The sequence below is a fragment of the Molossus molossus genome, unplaced genomic scaffold, assembly GCF_014108415.1.
Source record: "Molossus molossus isolate mMolMol1 unplaced genomic scaffold, mMolMol1.p scaffold_m16_p_17, whole genome shotgun sequence".
NCBI classification, from domain to species: domain Eukaryota; kingdom Metazoa; phylum Chordata; class Mammalia; order Chiroptera; family Molossidae; genus Molossus; species Molossus molossus.
Window position 1 is genome coordinate 19,615,123 of NW_023425352.1, and position 19,720 is coordinate 19,634,842.

Sequence of the window (19,720 nt, forward strand, 5' to 3'; positions counted from 1 at the left end):
TCACTTCCTTTAATGACACTTGCTACATGGGGGCACAATAATGCCAAAAAATGTGTGACGGGATCCGGGACCTCTCGCTCCCAGCTGCACCAGGACAGATACACATTTAAACCCCCAGCGCTTCCGGCCTGGCTCCCCGGCAATTATTGCATACTTTGGTGCCTTTTATAGATCAGACTGGTTCCAGGGTTTGACCTTTTCAAAGCTTCAGTCTCCTCAAATTCTTCCGAAATGCTGAATGGGCAGAGCAGAAATCCCCCAGGGGCCCTCTCTGCCTCCATTGTGCACAGTTCTGCCCAAATTACTTGACAGCTTCTCCTCCACACTGTTAGGGAAAAGGTTGAAGAATGTCTGACTATGACACAGCTGGCCACCGGGGAGAAGGGAAGAGGGGGGCATGCCCCCAATCCATTACCCAGGCTGCCTTCCCAGAGAACAGATATGAGTGAGGTGGCTAAAGGGGGAGAATGTGTCCTGACTTGGGAGGATTTAAGAAGAATCATCGTGGATTCTAGAATCAGAATTTTGTCCCTTGACTGGTGGTAGCCAATGCCGGTTGCTAGATTCAGATACACACAAAACATGTACGAGGAGGAAGACTGCTGTGTTTGAAAAGCAACATGCTAACAGCTGAAGAAAAACCTAACTTCCTAAAAGAATTTCCTGTTGTAGGCATCCCTTTGGGAGGGAAAAAAAAAAGCTAGAGTGTGACTAACTGATCTTCAGTACCATTTGCCACCAAGCAGATAAAATGATCTATTTCTTCCAACCCAATCACCATAGACTTACATGCTCACTTACTCCTGGCTCCATGAATTAGCACTGAAATTGCCAAACTCATGTTCATGTGGCCGTGACATGCTTTTGGTAAATCAAGGTAAGTGCGTGGCTAGAGAAGACGGTCACCAGATAGTGTCCTCACTAACACAACAGGCTTAGGGAGTTTGGCAAACACTTGAGCCATTCAAACACTGTCTACACTACGGAGTTGTGCTTTTCAGGTTGTTGTAACCCATGAGAGAAAACCTGAAAACTGTTATACCAGTATGCGCTTGTGTAAACAGAAAAAAAAGTCTAGATCTATGATTTTGTACACATTTTTCTTTCTTTCTTTCTTTCATAAATAGTCTTCTTTCTTCAAAAGTAATATTCTGCCCAAGCTTAATATTTAAAACTAATTAAGAAGCTCAGTAGTTCTGGCTGAAGCAAAAACAGGTGGGCCAAGGCCCTGATCACTGAGCTCCACACAGGCGTCTGCGTGTCTCAGGCGGTCGCGGGGGGCAATTTATCAGAACCCCACGGAGCTTCCAAGAATACTGCTGGAGACAGCTCTACACGCTAACTTCTTCATAATGCTTTAGTATAAATCAGAGTGGAATATTCCCCACCATCAACACGATCTTGATGCACACATACAAAATGTCATTTAGGCTGAGTGTAAGGGTAACCAGAAGACATAAACGGGGAGCCTAATATGATAATTTTGTGAGAAATGACTTTTGTGTGTACAAAAATTAGAAAAGGGCAAGAAAGGATAAAAGGTGTTGTGTGAAAATAATTGAATCCTTAGTTCAATAAAATTATTTAATGTTGTACCAATTAAACATAAATATGTCACTTTTTAAAAACATATATTAGGTATATACTTTTTAAAAAGTCTATAATTACATAATTTTCCATTGGAGAATGGAACTCGAGATCGGAATGCTTTAAAAGATTTGCATCTGTGATGAGAAAAATCAGTACCTTATCTATGGACAGAAAGTTGCACAGAAATGCACTTGAACATCTCAAGGAAAATGCCAAAATGTCAATAAATCTTCATGAAACATGACTATCATGTCATTTCCTTGCACACAAGATGAATGTCCTCCATCACTCAGAGAGACAAGTCTAAACCACTTGCCTGGTATTCGGGCCCCCCTTTTACAATCTGAATCTACTTTATGTCCCTATTTTTATTTCCCACTCTCTCTCAAAGCAATTCCTATTTTTCTATCACAGTGACTCTCAATGGCAGGGGGATGGGAGCCAGTTGTGCTCGTCACAGAACATTTGGCAATATCTGGAGACATTTTCACAACGAAGGGGTGCTATGGCATTGATGGAGCAGAGACCAGGGATCCAGCTAAACCTCATACCAGGCACAGGATAATTATCCAGTCAAGAAAAATGTCAAAAATGCCAAGAATCCTATTCTACAAGATTAACTGCTCTCCAAACATACTATGACCTAGGCTTTGTTCCAATTATTCTCCCTTTCCAGGATAACCTATCTCCCTTTCTTACTCACCCACTAAATGCACTCTTCAAAGACTCTCCAACTCCCCTCCCTGCAGCAAGGCTCTGATGGGACTCCCAGGCTGGCCCGAGCCCTGCATCCTCTGAGCAGTCGTAACACTTCCCTAATATTCTTGTGCTTTTCCCCAGTTCTGGCCATGGTCCCTAGCAATCTGCATGGATTTGTCTCCACATTTGCATCACATCTGTCAAAGCACACATGATCTGATACAACACAATGTTTAGTTTATGGTCGTACGCATTTTATTTAATTTTATAAACATCAAGCCAGAAATAATTTTCTCTGGGAATAGTTTTAATAAGTATAATACTAAGACATAAGCCAATAGCTGGGAAAACAGATCAGAAATACAAACCCTGACTATTAGGCAAGAGGATTTGATTGTGGGGGAAAAAATACTCAGATCTCCCGAACCTTGCTTAGTTTCAAGGAGATGCTATTTGCCACCAACTTAAGGAGGATGGCCATTTTGTCCAATTATCCTCTCGTAAGTTGTTGTATTACTAATTTTGTAGTTGATATTTATTAAGTACTTGCTATGTGCCAGGCTGAGATGTATTCAGCCAGGAGGCAATGGCAGGGAATACCAGTTGTGTCCTTTATGACTGGTGGGCATCAGGCACAGAGATAAAAACCACTGCCCAAGGTCACACAGCTATAAAGGGGAGAGCTCTCTTCCTACTTAGATCCCCAAACCCCCACTAGTCATATAACATGCTCTAATCACGTCAAGTTTATTAAAAATAAAACCACGTATTTTCTTTATAAGGTAAAGAATCTTAGGATACCAACTATGTATGCATGCAGGCAAGTTACAGATGCACCTAATGGTTACCCAGTTCAGTCATACCAGTCTGATGAGAAAGGCTGTGTGCAAAATATCTTTACTTAAAATAGCACCAAAGGTGACAATTCCTAGAAATAATATTAGCTGAAACTGTGCAGGACTAATATGAAGAAAACTATACAATTTCACTGAGGAACACACAGAAATGGAATGAAAGAAAAACAAACCACATGGTCACAAATGAAACTGGATATTGAAAAAGATTCCTTTCTCTCCAAATGGCTTTATAGCTTTGCTGCAATTCTGATCAATAGTTGCTTTATGGGGTAGGAGAACTGGGAGGCTTTGGAACATGACAAAGTGATTCTGAATTCATTTGGATGAATAAGTGCAAATGGTAAGCCAAGAATATTTTGAGAAAGAAGATGGTTATTTATTTTTGTTTCATTTTGTTATGGTTTTCAGGAGAGGAGATTTGCCCAGCTGGGCACTATGTTGTGTTATAAACAATAATTAAACACAGTGAGGGCCAGTTCAGCACAGAGAACTGACCAATCCATTAGAATAAAAGCTGACAAATGCCAACAACCTCAAGAGTACCCAGTTTATAACCATTTTCCCCCACAGGAAACCATCAAATGAAACAGTCAAAAATATGGGCACAGAATTAAGTGGGGACATGTTCACTGGATTTTATTTTACTAGAAATAGTAAATAAAAATCTCATAAATTCTAAAAATATCCATGAGTATGGTAAAATTATTAAGCATATTAAATAATGATGCAGTCACTTTATGAAATAGTAGTATAAGATTTCTGAAGCATAAGCGAAAGCTCAGTATTTTTATGTCTGATATATTATCTAATATATATAACATATAAATAGTATACATAGTATAGTTATATATTTAATGAAGCGGCATTATAAATCAGGAAACTTCAGATAATATTTACATGATTATAGGCTGAGGGTACTATCTGAATATCAAGTAACAGAGAAATTAAGAAAAAGCAAAAAGAGTTCATCAATTTCTTAAAACTAAAAAGTATGTTAAAAATCATCAGGCAATTAAAACTCAAAGAACAAACTGGGGACAATATTGAAACAAAATTAGAGACCTTATGAAGAACTCGTAATAAAAAAGAAGCGAAAACAGATGGTCACATAAAAGAAATACAATGGCTAATAAATATATGAAAACATGTCTAAACTCACCGATCTGATAAGAAATGCAAATTAAAACAAGGCAGATCCATTTTTGCGTATGAAATTAGATTACTTTTTAAATTAAATTTTTATGAGGTGTAGTGAAATGGTATTTTACTAGTTGAAGTGGAAACTGGTGTAAACTTTCTAGAGAACAATTTGGCATGACACTATATACATATCATGTCCTATATATATAATATATATTGTTTTGGTGTCTATCCTTAAAGGTTATAATAATTAGACCTTGAACAAATAATTACTTGAAGGCTTTTGAAACAACATTCTAATACCTGCTTTAATAGTAAAAATTTAGAAGCAAAATCAATGTTAAATGATAAAAGAATGATTCAATTATTATATATCCAATTAAAATGCAATGCAAGTAATGAAAGCTTTAGATTATGCTTAGAAAGTATAGAGGATGGTATAAAAATATTCAATTTTATTTTCTAAAAATACGAAATTTTATTAACAGCACAATGTGGATCGACTGTGATAAAAACTGAAATATGTTTACAAACATACTATAATATGATAGAGGGAAAAGTATAGAAAGAAATACTTGATTTTTTTAAGTGTTGTTTTCTGGGCAGTGAAATTATAGATAATTATTTTTTTTCTGCATTTTCTTAAATGTCTAAAACAAGTCTGTATTGTGTCCACAATCAAGAAAAAAAAAAAAAGTAAACTGTGTTCCCTTCTCTCCTAACATTGGTTTTGTCATATTGGCGTTGTCTTCCCATCCTTTCCTCCAGCCATAGCCATTTCTGCTACAGAACTCTTGTGGTGAGAAGTTCTGTAGAAAGTTGTGTTCCTTCTCACGCTCTTCCCTGTTTCTACTCTGCTACAGACCGAATTGTACCTTACTCCCCAGTTCACATATTAAAGCCCATGTCCCCAACATGATGGTGTCTGGAGATGGGACCTGTGGAAGGCAGCAAGGTCTACATAAGGTTATAAGGTGTGACCCTTATAATGGCATTCATGTCCTTAATAAGAAGGGACATCAGAGAACTTGCTTGCTCTCTTCTTCTCCACCACGTAAGGACACAGCAAGAAGGTGGCCATCCACAAGCCAGGAAGAAAGCTTTTGCCAGAAACCAACCATGCTTGCCCCTTGACCTCGGACTTCTAGCTTCCAAAACAATGAGAAAATAAAATTTTGGTATCTTGTTATGGCAGCCTCAACAGACTAATCCACACCCAACCCAAGCTGGAACAGAACACTCTTAGATTTCCTCAGGGAAAACAAGGGTGAGTCCTTTATCCTGCAACCCTCTATCCAGCCTGCATTTTAAACAGCCTTCAAGCCCTCAGTGTGGTTTCTCCTTGGGCTGCTCAGCTCAAATCCTTCACTGTCTTCTCCCCCTAGCCCTCTGCTTGACCCTGAAATTCCCCTGGTCCCTACCCGCAAGGCTGCTGAGCAGCTCATCACTATCAGGACATTACCTCTCCCCACTTCTTCCTTTAAGCAGCAAGCCAGGAGTGAGCGATCTGTTTCAGAAGAATACAGTAGTCAGTCACTCTGCTCTGCATGGGATCTCTCCCGATCCTGCCCTCGTGGGACAAGAACCCTCCAAAATTACATTAGCAGTGAGATTCCATTGTCTCTGAGCTGAATGGATATTTCTCATGTTCTCTGCATAACCATCTGGGTGGAAACAGCATTCGAAAGGCATGTGTCTCTGATTCTGGAGACACTGGCCGAAACGCTGGAGAAAGAGATGAATAGATTGGTGTTTCCATTTCCCTTTTGGAATTTTTGTTGCATGAATTAGGAGAGTGGATCTTTGAATCCGCGTTTAACACACATCAATCTTTTTAGATGTCTCAAAGCAGGGTTAAATGACCCCTTCTTGTACTAGTAAAGAAGTCATTAGGTATATAGCTTCATATGACTCCCTGTTTTCCCTCTCTCAGAGAACTGACATGTGCGAAGCATAATTATTATCACATGAGTCCAGTACATCTTGATGTCATCCGAGGAGAAGGTGAGCATTCTTCCTCAGTGCGCTGTACACTCTGAGCACTGGATTTTACCCTTAGCCTCAAGACAGCTCTCCAAGGCCAAGAGACAACCAGACGTACAGCATGGGCAGCCCCCACTAGCAAAGTAGAAACCGTTTTCTGCTCACAAGCTGAGCTTTCGCATCTCCCCTCTTGACCTTGCATGTATTATTTTGAATGTAATGTATTTTTAAATTGCTTCACCATTTTAAAAATGCAAGGGAGAGCTGAATTAAATATTATTTGTGGCATACCCTGGTTTGCAAAGGGCCTCTAAATCTGATCCCTTATATCAGGTCGATGCCTAAATCCTATTACTTGAGATAGCAAATGACTGTGTTTGCAAAATTGTAGATGCACATTTAGAGGCAGCTTTGAAATTTCAGCCCATAATGTTAACTTTGTTTGAAAAGGCCTTGGTTTTCCAGGAAGCAATCTCAAGCCATTCTGCCTATTCCTTGCCTCTGTCTCTGTCATGGATAATGCATTAATAGCCTAAGGATGACTTGGCACATGGTTCTTCGGGATCCTTAGTCTACGGTCTAAATGAGTTCTTGGCTGAATAGATGGAGCCCATTTTTTCAGCAAAACATGCAATGCATCCCAGAACAGGTGAGATCTATAGAGTTTAAATTGAGGTAAAGGTGCACACGGGTTCACTCCGAGCCACTTTATCTAAGGTAATCATTCCCATTTCAGCCTCTGCATCTCTGACCTATGTCCTCTGTACCCACAGGTGCTACCAGGCTGAGATGGATAACTCTAGGACCCAGACCCAAGGAATTTTTATGCCATTAGGGAAATTAGCACATGTCTAAATGGATATGTGCACACTTGGCTCATGTGTGTTTATACACACATATATACCCAGACACACACACACACACACACACACATATTCAGAATTGATAATAGTCTCAGAAAATGCAATCTCGTCATAATGTAGAATAGAAATAGAACAGAACAGAATGAAATAGAGTAAGATCAGATAACCTCATTATATTAAACAAGCTTCAACAGACAGAGGCTAAGGCTCTGAAGTCTGCTACTCAACCACTAAACCCCATAGAATCTGAGCATCAAAATGCCAAGAAAGTCTGGACATCATGATATTTCCCTACTGTAAAGGTAAACACAAACAATTAGCAAAGCTCAACATCTGGGGGTTGATACCAGTAAAGGGAAAATGAAGGAAGTGGTCCAAGACAGAAGTTACCTTATGTTCAAAAATAAACAAGCAAAGAATAATCATCAGAGAGAGGTGTATGGATTATCTATTTCTGTGTGACAAATTACCATCAAACTTAGCAGCTAAAAACAACAAATATTCATTATTTCACTGTTGTTATGGGTCAGAAGTCTAGGCATGACTCAGTTGGGTGCCTCTGCCTCAAGGTCTCTCACAAGTCTTAAATCAACATGTTTATCAGGACTGCAGTTTCATCCGAGGGCCTGATTGCAGAAGGACCTACTTTCAAGCTCACCCACATGATCGTCAGCAGGATTGAATTGTTCTTCACTGGAACTAAGCTTTGGGCTGAGATCCTCAGTTCTTCACTTACTATTGACTGGTGAGCTCCCTCAGTTCCTTGTCACACAGGCCTCTCCATAGGGCAGCTCAAAACATGACAGTTTGCTTTGACCAAGCAGGCAAGAGAGTGCACCTAAGATGAACACTATTGTCTGACATGACATCTTATCACCTGTACCCCATGCTATTCACTAGAAGTAAGTCACTAAATTCAGTCCAAATTTAAAGAGAGGGGACTACACAATGGCATGGCCACCAGAAGGCAGAGACCATTAGGGGCCATGTTGGAGGCTACCAACCACAAGGAGGAAGTAAATATCTACTATAAATAGACAGATGCTATCACATGTTGTACGTGGGAATATATAATGGCACACACTTTGTTAATATTTTTAATGATAGGCATTAAAACACTCAGAATGTATATATTTTAACATAATTATTCCCCTTCTGGTGGTGAGTATACCAAAAGTATTAAACCCTAACAATTACAAATTTCCCCTCCTCAATGTTTTAAAGGATGCTCACTTAAGGGATAATGCATTGATTTTCTGAGGATGGGGTGAAAGTGGTAGATGGAGAGGTAAAGAGAGAAGGTAAATCATTATAAGAAAAACTATGATACTTGGGGAGGAGGCTAGTAGGTGGGCTCTGGAAGGGGTGCCCAGTTGTCAATAATACTCTGTGACCAAGAGACCATGGAAAGAGAATGAAAAGATGAGAAGTAATACCATGTTGATCAGGACTTGGGAGAGACATGTGGAGAAAGAGTTTTAGGAAGACATGCTATGTGTTGTGTGATATAATGCTTCTTAGCAACCACCTTCAAGAAAATGTTCAATTAAAAGCCACCTTGCTCTGAACGGCTTTCAGTATTGAATTTGGGTCATATCATTTAAATGTGACACTCGGCTGAGATTGGGAAAGCAGAATCAAGTTTCTAGGTGGGCTGCCTAGGACAATGGTCCAAGAAAACAAACCTAGGTATTAAAGAAATATTTATAAATATTAATGAAACATATTCATGATAATAGAAATGTAAAAATGTTCTATGTCCAATAAAAATAAAACACAGTAGTAAAAAAGTATGTATCTTTACATAATGAAGTACTGCATAATTAAAAATGATGGTTATAAAGGTTTATAATAACAAAAATTGTTATAATAAAACAATAAGAGGAGAAAAGGAAGATTATACAAATTCATATGTAATATGTTTAGGCTACATATAAAGGAGGATATGCATACAAAAAGAGACTGATTAAAATAAGAACAATGAAATATTGGAAAGGAAAGATTACAACAGAACCAAACCAAAGGACTTTGAGTCTGTTCTCTGTTTCCATATCATCCCTTTCTTCTTTAGAAGCCATTTCCCTAAGACCTTCTATCTCCCCACACCAGGAGGGACATGCTTTGCTTTTCCGTTCTTCCCAACCTCTCTTATAGCCTTTTTGCAAAAGCAGAAAAGAAGCTGCTGGCACACCTATCCTAGAAATCAACAATCAGCATAAATTTACCTTAAGCAAGTATAGAAGAGACCTGGAGCCCATCCTGACTGTCTCTGTGCACCAGCCACTCCTCAGCCTGCAACCAGGCTCATAACAGCTCAGGAGAAGATCCTTAAGAACCCTGTCCCTGTCTCCACTAAAGTAGGATGATCTAGAACCCCTACGACATCTGTTGACTTCTTAAAGGGTTTCTTATGCTTAAAACCAGTCCATGTTGCAATCCAAATACCCAAGAAAAGGGGTAAGAGTTTAAGTCCCTGACATTGTAGGTGTATATTATTCCATCAGAAAACTTTTATACAGTAAAGGCAAGGAAGAAAATAAAAAAGACCCCAATCTTTTAGGAGAGAGAATAATTAACTATGGATGAGACACCAGAGACATTCTTTCTGTCTTTTACAATACTATACAAGCAAATGCCATCAGAGACCAAAGGCACTTAGAGGCCAGTCCTGTTACTCCCAGAACTCAGCAAGGCAGAGGATGTCTGTGAACTCATTGGAAAAGATGCTGGAAGAGAGTGAACACCTACAGAGGGTAAGGGGCCACAGAGGCAAAGCTCTGAACTACAAGTACTCACATTGAATGTGCAGATAAAACAATCTTCCAGCTGCAAAATGTGACTGCCTGGTAAATACCTCCCAGGGGAAGAGTGGAAACACCATTCATTTGTAGCTCAGTAGGATATAAAACCACCAACAACAACAAAAACTCAGTGGTTTTCCTCCATGATATTGTTGCCCAAGCAAACTAGAAAGGGATTATGTTAGGACATTTGCTCCACTGTGGTGCTCTCCCTATAAATTATAATTGCTGAAGCATTTGGGATGACAAACAGGGAGGATAAGACAGCCTGATGACCTTCCTTTTAACCAAGTATCAAGTGAGTAACATAAATAAAGGATTTTTCATATCATTGGATCCTATTCTTGGGGCATGTGTTTGATGGCCGACTCATTCCAGAGTGTAGGATTCCTAGGTGACCTCACTTGATGAAGTTAGAACATCTGGAATCCACCTCTCAATGAAGATTTTATTATTTATATTAACATATATTATGCCCCATGCCCTGCCTAACCCACAGGTACTATGGGGCACTAAGAAAGAAATGAATTAAAAGTATAGCCCCTCGCAAGTCCCAACACTCTTTCACAGTCATCACAAGGATCACCACCAGAGATGGAGAGCAAGGACGAGTCATTGGTTCTTTCTCCTGCATCCTCCACAGAAATCACTTCTCCATCACAGCGTTCTTCCTATGAATCCCCGCAGCGCACTACTTTCCATCCTTTGAAGGTGTCATGGGAGAAGAAACCTGTCATTCATGAAGGATTTTATTCCTACACATTTGCAAAGCACCAACTAGCAAATAACAATATTTGCATGGTCTCACTTCTGAATCACACGCTCACTCTATTTGTCTTCACACTGCATGACGACAGTCTTCCTAACATCTTCCATGTCAGTGTCTTGCTTTTGGCACGACAAGCCTCCCCGTTTCTCCACCATCTCCAATCCTACCCACTTCCCTCTGCACTGCTCCTCCCACAGAAGTGGTTTTAAGGCTTTTTTGTTGTTGATTTAAAAAAAAATTACTACTTTATGAGAATGATGCCTCAAAGAGTAGAGGAATGTGCAGTTAGGTTGAGACGAGCGCCCCGGGAGTAGGTTAGGCCCATTCAATTGTACCAGATGTCCATGGGCATACAGTCTCACCATGCATGTGGTTCAAATGTGCATCCCAGAAAAATGACAAATCACTTATGTGCCATGGTCTTCAGAACTGCTAATCAACATAGCACTTAAAGACATAACTTACAAATTATACATCAGAAACAGAGAAATGAAATTGATCCAATTGATCATATCCGTTCCATTCAATAACTTTATGAAATTGACAAGAAGAATACTGTTCCCTTTACATAGATGAGGAAACCACAGCTTAAAGAGGCCTAAGTAGCCAAAGCTGTACTCTGCACCAGAGAAATGTACATTTTGTCTTTTCTCGAAGAGGTGCCACATGGATATTTCTGCTCTTAATCCATATAGGCCATGTCCCTTCGACATGTGGTTTAGAGCTTTCAGCAGCCTTGGATTCTGTTTTGGGGAAAAGAGACCTACATGAAAACTTGCTCTACCTCTGTGACTTCTATGACACCTAAAAGAATAATCACTGCAATTTTACATCAGAAACAAAGAAGCGATAATTATAAAAATGGAATCTGCGCTACTACTTGGCTAGCCAGCATGGGCACTAACCTTTATATTTCCCCATGGGGCGTCATGGAAGAAGCCCAGAGTGGAGGAGAGATGAAGCACCATCATCAGGACCTAGGGATTTACTGTTTCTGCTGCACCACGGAGGGGGAGGGTGGCAGTGGCTGGAATGGTCTCTTCTTGCTCTTTGCAAAGATAGGGAAACACAGTCCTTCATCCACTTAGTTTAATTTCCTTCAGAAGGCTTATCCAGTCAACTGTGCTTTCCTCCTCTGCAACATGACCCCCTAGCTAGCTGACTGCCTGGCCATCTCAAGAGTCTGTTCCAGGGACTTCTGAGTGACAGGGCATTGGCACTGAGAAACGAGTCCAGATGAACTGAGCAAAAGGCTCTGGGTCTATATCTGGAATATCAGAAAAACAAGTATTCCGTGTTTCTGCCCGAGGCTGTTGAAAAATCTTAATAGTCCCAAGTACAGACCAAATAATAATTGTAATGATAGTTACAGATATATAATAGTTGGTCTGAAAAGGGCAAAATAACGGGATAGTCCAGGCACTGAATCAAGAGCTGTACTCCAACTCCCTTCTCTCCCCTGGCATAGCACACGGTTGGTTTCCACAGGATGCTTTGAAGATCATTTCTCATTCTGGACTTAGTTTTGTGGGTACAGACAGTCCCAGGTGACGCCACTCCTTCCAAGAACATTGGTGTGGATGTGGATGTGAACCAGGTGCTCATCACCACCACCTCCCTGCCACGCGGGCACTGCGCCTACCACTCTCTTGTGTAGGCTGTAAATGGCCATATCCTGACTCTTTAAGGGAATTAAACTAAGGTATTCAAAAGAGACCTGAAATGGGTACTACTTCCAAACATTGTGAATCCTGTTTTTGTTTTATATTAAGTATATAGTGAAGCATATCATACTCTTTAGTGCGTGCTTCCTAATCTCTATTCCTTTGACTTTCACGTCTACTGAAATAAAAGCAAGATACAAGTAAAAGGCATTTTACATTACCCCAAGGAAGAATAAGAGGCAAAATTATACCAAACCAAGTTTACCTGGTGACAACCAAGGTGAAAATAGTATGGACGTATAAGGAACGCCGATTAACAAAAGCACTGTCCGATTAGGGGGCGGGGCTAATTCTCCACGTGGAACATGCATTCACTCATCTGAAAGCTCTCTTCAGAATGCGCTCCACAGAGCTGTTCTGAAGGGTTTATCTGGTGTGACACGAGACAAAGATGCTGTAGTGAAATAAGTGTGGAAATCAGCAACTTCAAGATGGGCAGGCTTCGTCACTCAGGGCTGCCCCAGAGTTGAACACCCTACCTTGAATCCTGTGTCTTCTGAGTACAGTTAGATAAGCAGTATTTACAATTATTTGACCATAGAAACACTTATGAAAAGAGAAGCATTCTGTGGAACTGGTGTTCTTCAGGGTACATTTTAAGAAATACTGTCTTTTAGAATAGGCACATAAAATATTTATTTTTTCAAAGAGAGGGGAGGTTAATACACAGCTAAGAGCGCCTGGCCATGACCTTCCCATTGAGTTCTCTAGCCCAGTGCTTCGCGAACTTTAATCTGCACAATCACCAGGGAAGATGTTCTGGGCTGGCTCCTGATCAGGACGTCTTGCCTGAGACTCTGCATTTCTAACAAGTTCCCAGGTAGGGCTGATGTGGCCAGTCCATGAACCAGACTTTGGGCAGCAAAGGGCTAGAGCACATGTGCCTTCAAGTGGTGAAGGTGTCCAGGAATGGTTCAGAGTGCTATGCTGTCTGATCACTCTTTATCCAAGAGGGTGTCCGAGGACGGGGCTTACCAGTAAAACCTGTTGGGGGTGATGCGCTCATGCATGAGTTGCCAGCGTCTCCCGAAGTCCATGGAGCTGTAGAGCTGTAAGACAATGAAGTGAGGAGAGCATAAGCATCGAGGCACACTTTGACCATGAACACAGGGGTCTTCCCAATGGAGAAGAGCAGCCCAACACACCCGAGTGCCCGACACACCCAAGCAGGCATCTGTTTTATCCAAACAAAAATATATGACTATGACTGTGCTAGGCTTATCATCACGCCTTCTAGCACAAGTAGGTGCTTAATATATCTCCAATAAACTGATGTTTGTGAGCTGAGTATGAATCCATATCTGATGTCATCCGTCATTCTCTCCTTTAGGGGGTAAAAACTTTGGTAAAATCCTATCTTCTCTTTTTCTCAATGTCCACAAAAGTCTTCAGCTATGTCTACAACAACTCAGCAACACTTATTTCAAAAGCATTTCTTGTCCAACTCCTACATGTAAGGTGCCCAGGTGGACATCAAGGTAAAGAAGAGGTAGGTTCTGTGCTCAGAGCGAAAAGGGGACACCTATGCAAAACTGTGCATCAGCTGGGATCTGAGCTAATATGCAAAATGCCGGGCTGTTTTAGCTTTATCTCTTACTGCTGCTATACAGAACCTGAATGAAATGGACTCCTCCATGCCACTAACGATACCAGGCTTACTTACTCTCCTGTATCTTTGCAAAGATTGGGCCACCCTTGTGCCTAAGTAAAAACTACCTACCCGTGCAGGGCCGGCTCAAGTGTGGCTTCCTTTACAAAGCCTGCCCTGACCACTGCAGCCCACTCGTCCTTCTTCCCACAATCCCCTGTGCTCATCTGGGTTTCCACTGAGCACTTGTCACAGGCGAATATGTGGCTGGTCATGTCTTTCAGGTTTGTCTGTATTTAGTTGTGTTTATAGCCCTTGAATACAGATAGAGTGTTCACGAAGTATCTGTTGCATAAAGCAGTAACTAAAACAGGCAAGTAAGGATGGAGAACAACTCAGAGAATGAGAAAAAAGTTGCAGAAGAGGCCCAGAACTCTGGAAAAATAAAGAGCCCTCTGCATGGCTGATGGAGGCACGTTCCACAGTCACTTATTTTACGGATGTAGAGTCCGAGCCCTTTGTAATACACAGGGAAAGGCCAGCATCCCTAGGAGAGACTAGCCAGGAGCGTGCCGTTTACTTCCGATGGGATGCCTGACGGTACAATGTCTGCCTCTGATAATGAAGTCATAATAATAAGAGTTTGGCCACATTGTTCTTACACATACATGTGAGCCATAAAAAGACACTGAAATAAAGGAAGGACAGTTATTACTAACAAACTCCTGCTCTCAAGCATTTTCTCATCAGCCTGGGCAGAGTTAACCACTCGCTCCACAGTGTCACTGCTACTTTTACTGTCTGCCCCTAGGAAGCTGTCACAGTAAGCCATTTACGGCTGGCATGCTCCTCCCCCTACTGGACAGAGTCAGAGAGGGGCAGGGATCATTCCTTATTCATCTTGATGTTTCAGTGTTGATACACTGCCTGGCACATAGCAGGTGAGCACACAAACTTCTTTCACAGTGAAGCAAACTCAATCTTGCAGAAGTTAAGTTTGGGTCAAAGAAACTAGGATTTACGTTTTCTGATGCCTAGCACACTCCTCCTTCCACGGAATCATGGCCTTTGGATTACAGTGACTATTTCACCATGTTTATGTTTCCCCCGCAAACTTTTATAGGTGGAAAAATTGAGGGCCACCCCAAAAGTGGGTGGCCCTTTACAGAAATGGGGTCAGGTGAAGAATATTCCTGTCATCGCCTTCCCAACAGCGGCTCACCTATAGGGGGTGCTGTGCAGCACAACACACCCAGGTAACTGTGCTGTCCGTTAAGTTCTGAGACTATAATCTTACAGCCCATAAAGAAATCATTTTTGCATGAGTTTCTGATAATTTCTTAAAAGCTTTGAGGGGCTCGGAAAACTTTTGGCTCATTTCAATTTAATCCGGGAAATATTTATTGAACATTGCCACTATAAACTACATTAAAAAAAAAGTCTCTTTTTGGCCAGTAAATGACAGGTGTGTGTGTGAGAGAGACAGAGCTTATTACACATACTCTCTCTTGATAGTCGAATTAGCCAATAAGGTCGTTAAGGAGATGCCTCTGCATCCCCATTTTATAGATTAAGATGCTGACACTAGGTCTACAAAGTGACTACAGCAACTATATGGAAAACCAGAAGGTCAATCCTGATTTAGCCACTGGCAAGTGCATACTGTGCCACCCCGACTCTACGCCAGCTCTCCGCTCTCACCGGACGGACACAAACGGGGCTCTCACTCCACGGGGGAGTACTAACTACGACACGCGTCCGGCTCTGCGCGTACGGAAACCAGGCAGCATGGTTCCCCATCACTCTAAGTCCCTTCCTTTATTTACCAGCTCAGTGAATAAACGACACTAGCTCTACACCATTAAACTACGAGCACACAGAGCCACATCCAGTTCTTTATGCAGCGAAAAGGGTAACCACGGACCATCAGAATATACATACAGGGTCACCACATAAAAAGGGAAGCGGGGCAAAGGCTATAGTTGTAGAAGTTGAGAAATGGGCAAGATTAGCAGGGGTGGACATGGAACAGTGAGGTTTCTGGAGAACTATATCCTGAGCGAGGCCTTTGGAGATCGGTGTTGTGGACAGGAGAGACGGTGGGCAGAGACTTTACTGGGTGGAGGAGACAATCAGAACAAAGGTGTCGATATGGCCAAGGTCTTGAGCTTGGCTTGTGGGGAAGCTTTTCAAAAGAGGAGTTTGGTGGTGAGTGTTACTGGCCAAAAGGAGGTAGAGGCTGTCTGTCTGCCTGTCCATTAATCTGTCTCTCCATCCATCCATCCATCCATCCATCCATCATCTATCTATTTGTGGATGTTTCTATATCCGTCTATATGGATATTTATATCGGGGTGATTTAGGACAGGGTTGGTGAGGACCAGAACATTCCATGAGAAGTATAAATACAGGCCGAGGATAAGCCATGAGGGTCACGCTGACCCTGCAGGAATCTCAGTGTTCCAGGGAATGGTCAGTCCCTCCGCCGCCGCTCCTGCTAGTGCTCAGCCTGGGAGAAGCATGGCTCCTCTCGCCTCATGCTCCTTCTGTCGGAGCGCGAACAAGACACCAGCTGCTGCTCTCCGCGCTCGGGCCTGTTCCACCTCCTGCCTCCCCGCCTCTGGTTTTGCTTTTTCAGCTCTTCAGTTTGACTGATGGGAGAAAAATTAAATTGAATTCTCTGCCTAGAGGCTGATTCAGATGAACAGAAAGAGCAGGCTCCTATTCATTAAGGGCCTTGGGTTAGCTACTTTGTCTCTCAATCTAGTAAATTGCTGAGTCTGAAATAAACTGTATTCTACCAGGAGCTGCATCTTTGCGGCCTCGTCATTCGTACATTTGTTCATCCATTGTTTCACTCACCCATTCATTCACTAAGAGTATATCAAGCGACTGCTATACTTTAAGCACTGAACTAAATGTGGGGCTTACAAAGGTTAAAAAGGCCATGAAGAGTGGAAGACATAAATTCAGACAACCACACTGCCGTGAGATACCTATTGTAATATTAATACTAGTTATCTCTGCCATGGTAAGCTTGGGGCAATTGGTACGTTCTTCTTTTGGTTATCTAGATTTTTTAACTGTAAATGTGTATTACTTGAATAATTGAAAAATTACAGCTCTACCACTGAGATAGAAATAAAGCACATAGGCAAGCATTTAATAGTGTTAGAAGAGTATCTAATGATATGAAAAGGTTCATAATATATAACTTATTTAAACATTTTATCATTTATTTCTAAGTTTTAGATAATATATTACAAAACACGCATCCATTGACATTAACTTTATTTAAAGTAGTATCACAAAAAACTTGAAACATATTAGAAGGAAGTATGCCAAAATATTAGCAAGGCTATCTCTGAATTATGGTATTATGGGGAATTTTTATACCTTTTAAAGCTTTCTGTCCTTTGCAGATTTCTTAACAATTCAAATATATATGTATTTAATACTAATACAAGCCTGCATTTCTTAACTTATATTTTTATAATAATAACTTTCTCACTGTAACGCACACATTATATTTATCTCTAGAGCCACTTTTTAAAGAGCCAAGAATTAAAATTCCACTTTTGCCACGAGGGGACTGGAACCAGACAAGGCAATGGAGGGTTTTCCATAAAACGGTATCTCACAGAGGCTGCCGTGCACAGTGGTGAGCCCTTCCCTGAGAGGCAGTGTACGGCTCGCACGCCGTCTACATAGCTCCGCCTGCCTTCAACTCAATGCCTCTCATGCAACATTAAAAGAAAGTGCAGTTTCCAAACAATAAATAGCTTTAAGCACACGTCTTCTTCATACAAAGTTATGTCTACAATGCCATGCTGTCCTCTATGTCCCGCCTCCTGGCGCTCCTGCCTGCCCGGACGTCACCCCTGGCCCCCTGTCAGAGAGCGATCGGACCCGCTCCGTCCCCTGTTCCACTCTGTGTCATGGCCTCACATCTTGTAACAAGCACACATTCAGTAGCAACACGCACAGAGCCGTAAATGAGTCATCGCAACAGCTGGAAAATATGAAAGAACACGCTCTTTTCCTTATTGATTCAGTTATTAGCCCCCTAATTACATCAGCCTGCCAGGGAAAAGCATCTGATAGCTGAAGAACTAAAGAGGCAATTTAATCAATGTAATAATATTCCACAGGAAGAACAAATTATATCCGAAAAGCTTAAGCTCAAAGAATAATATGATTGAATTGGAAGGTTAGAGGTTGAACTGTGTCCCCTTTCAAAAGATATGTTGAATTCCTACCCCCCAGTAATCTCAGAATGTGACTTTATTTGAAAATCAGGTCTTTGCAGAGGTAATCAGGTTAAAATGAGGTCAAGGTGGGCCCTAATCCAAAATAACTGATATCCTCATAAGGAGAAAAAGTGTGGACACAGAGACAGGCACAGAGGGAAGACAGTGGGGAGAACACAGAGAAGGCCATGTGAAGACAGAGGACTGGAGTGATGTATCCACAAGCCAAGGGATGCTGAAGACTGCTGGCAACTCCCCAAAAGCTAGGAATGAAAAAAAGAAAAACTCCCCTACAGGTTCAAAGGGAGCAACACGTTGGTTTGGGACTCCCAGCCTCCTGCACTGAGGGACAACACTCTTCTACTGTTCGAGGTGGCCCCGTTGGTATACTGTTACAGCAGCCCTAGGGAACTGACACGGCCCCTTCCACCCAGCACCAGGAGGGACCACGACAGATCTTGCTACATTTCTCTGTCGTCCTGTGGCCTCCACTCCTCATCATTCCGTTGTCTCGCCAGAAGTCTGGTTTAGAGCCGGGCTCTTGGATCAGTAGTTAAAAGCCAAATTCTCATTTGCCAGTATTTCTCTGTCCTATCCATTTTTACTGCACCCCTAAGGATGTTTTTTAAGAATACATGTGAATTGTTAATAACCATATGACAGCAACCGGACATAATCAGGAAAGGAAACAAACAAACATTTTTGTGGCAGTGTTCGGCGTTGCAGCCCGATTCCCTAGAGCCAGCAGATCCCCCCTGCAGAGGGAAGGCTGGCTGGGGACTCGTTTATATAAAAGCTGTCCCCTGTAGGCAAATTCAAACTTCATGCATAAATGTCCTGATTTTTTCCCCCTTAAAACCTATGGAGTTTAAGTAGCATTCTCCTGAACTGTAGCCATGAGAATTTTGTCTTTCAAATAAAATGAGGTTGATTTCTCTCTGCTCCTCTTTTGTGGCAGCCCCGGGGGAGGGGGGGGGGCTGGGCTCTGCAGGACTGCAGGGAGTGCCCCTGGGCTGTGGTAGTATTTGTGGCAGGCGGGACAGAGACTAGGGTCACCCAGGTGCAAAGAGCCCTTTCCAACAGGTGCCTCTGGTCCCTTCCTCAGACACCCTCCCAAGAACTCCTGTCTCATAGCTGGTGGGACAACCCCACCCAATGCTCCTCTGAGCTCGGGGCACATAAGAGCTTCTGTCCTCAGCAGCCATTTCCCTCTGCCCTTGGAAGATACGAGGCATCTAAACCACACAACAGTGATTTTAAAAAACATAGACATTCACTTAGGCATCCCGTTATTTTATACAAGGCACCATTTTCTTCCCTTTTTGAAGATTTCTAGCCAAGGAGGTTTTCTCTCTCTCGGACGGCTTACAGCATTCATTTCTTCATTTACTAAATATTGATCAAATGTCTATTAAGAAGAACTGTTGAATGGGTTTAGGACACATTAGTGAACCAA

The 19,720-nt window shown here is 41.7% G+C and overlaps 1 protein-coding gene across 1 annotated transcript in view; it reads right to left on the reverse strand.

The window, feature by feature from the left end:
- The window catches only part of SORCS3 (sortilin related VPS10 domain containing receptor 3), a 549,191-nt gene that overhangs the window by 190,457 nt on the left and 339,014 nt on the right, over positions 1-19,720 (reverse strand). The window contains exon 5 of the mRNA XM_036265289.1: positions 13,402-13,475. Within this exon, the coding sequence (XP_036121182.1) occupies positions 13,402-13,475 (74 nt within the window). The remainder of the gene's footprint in view (positions 1-13,401; positions 13,476-19,720) is intronic.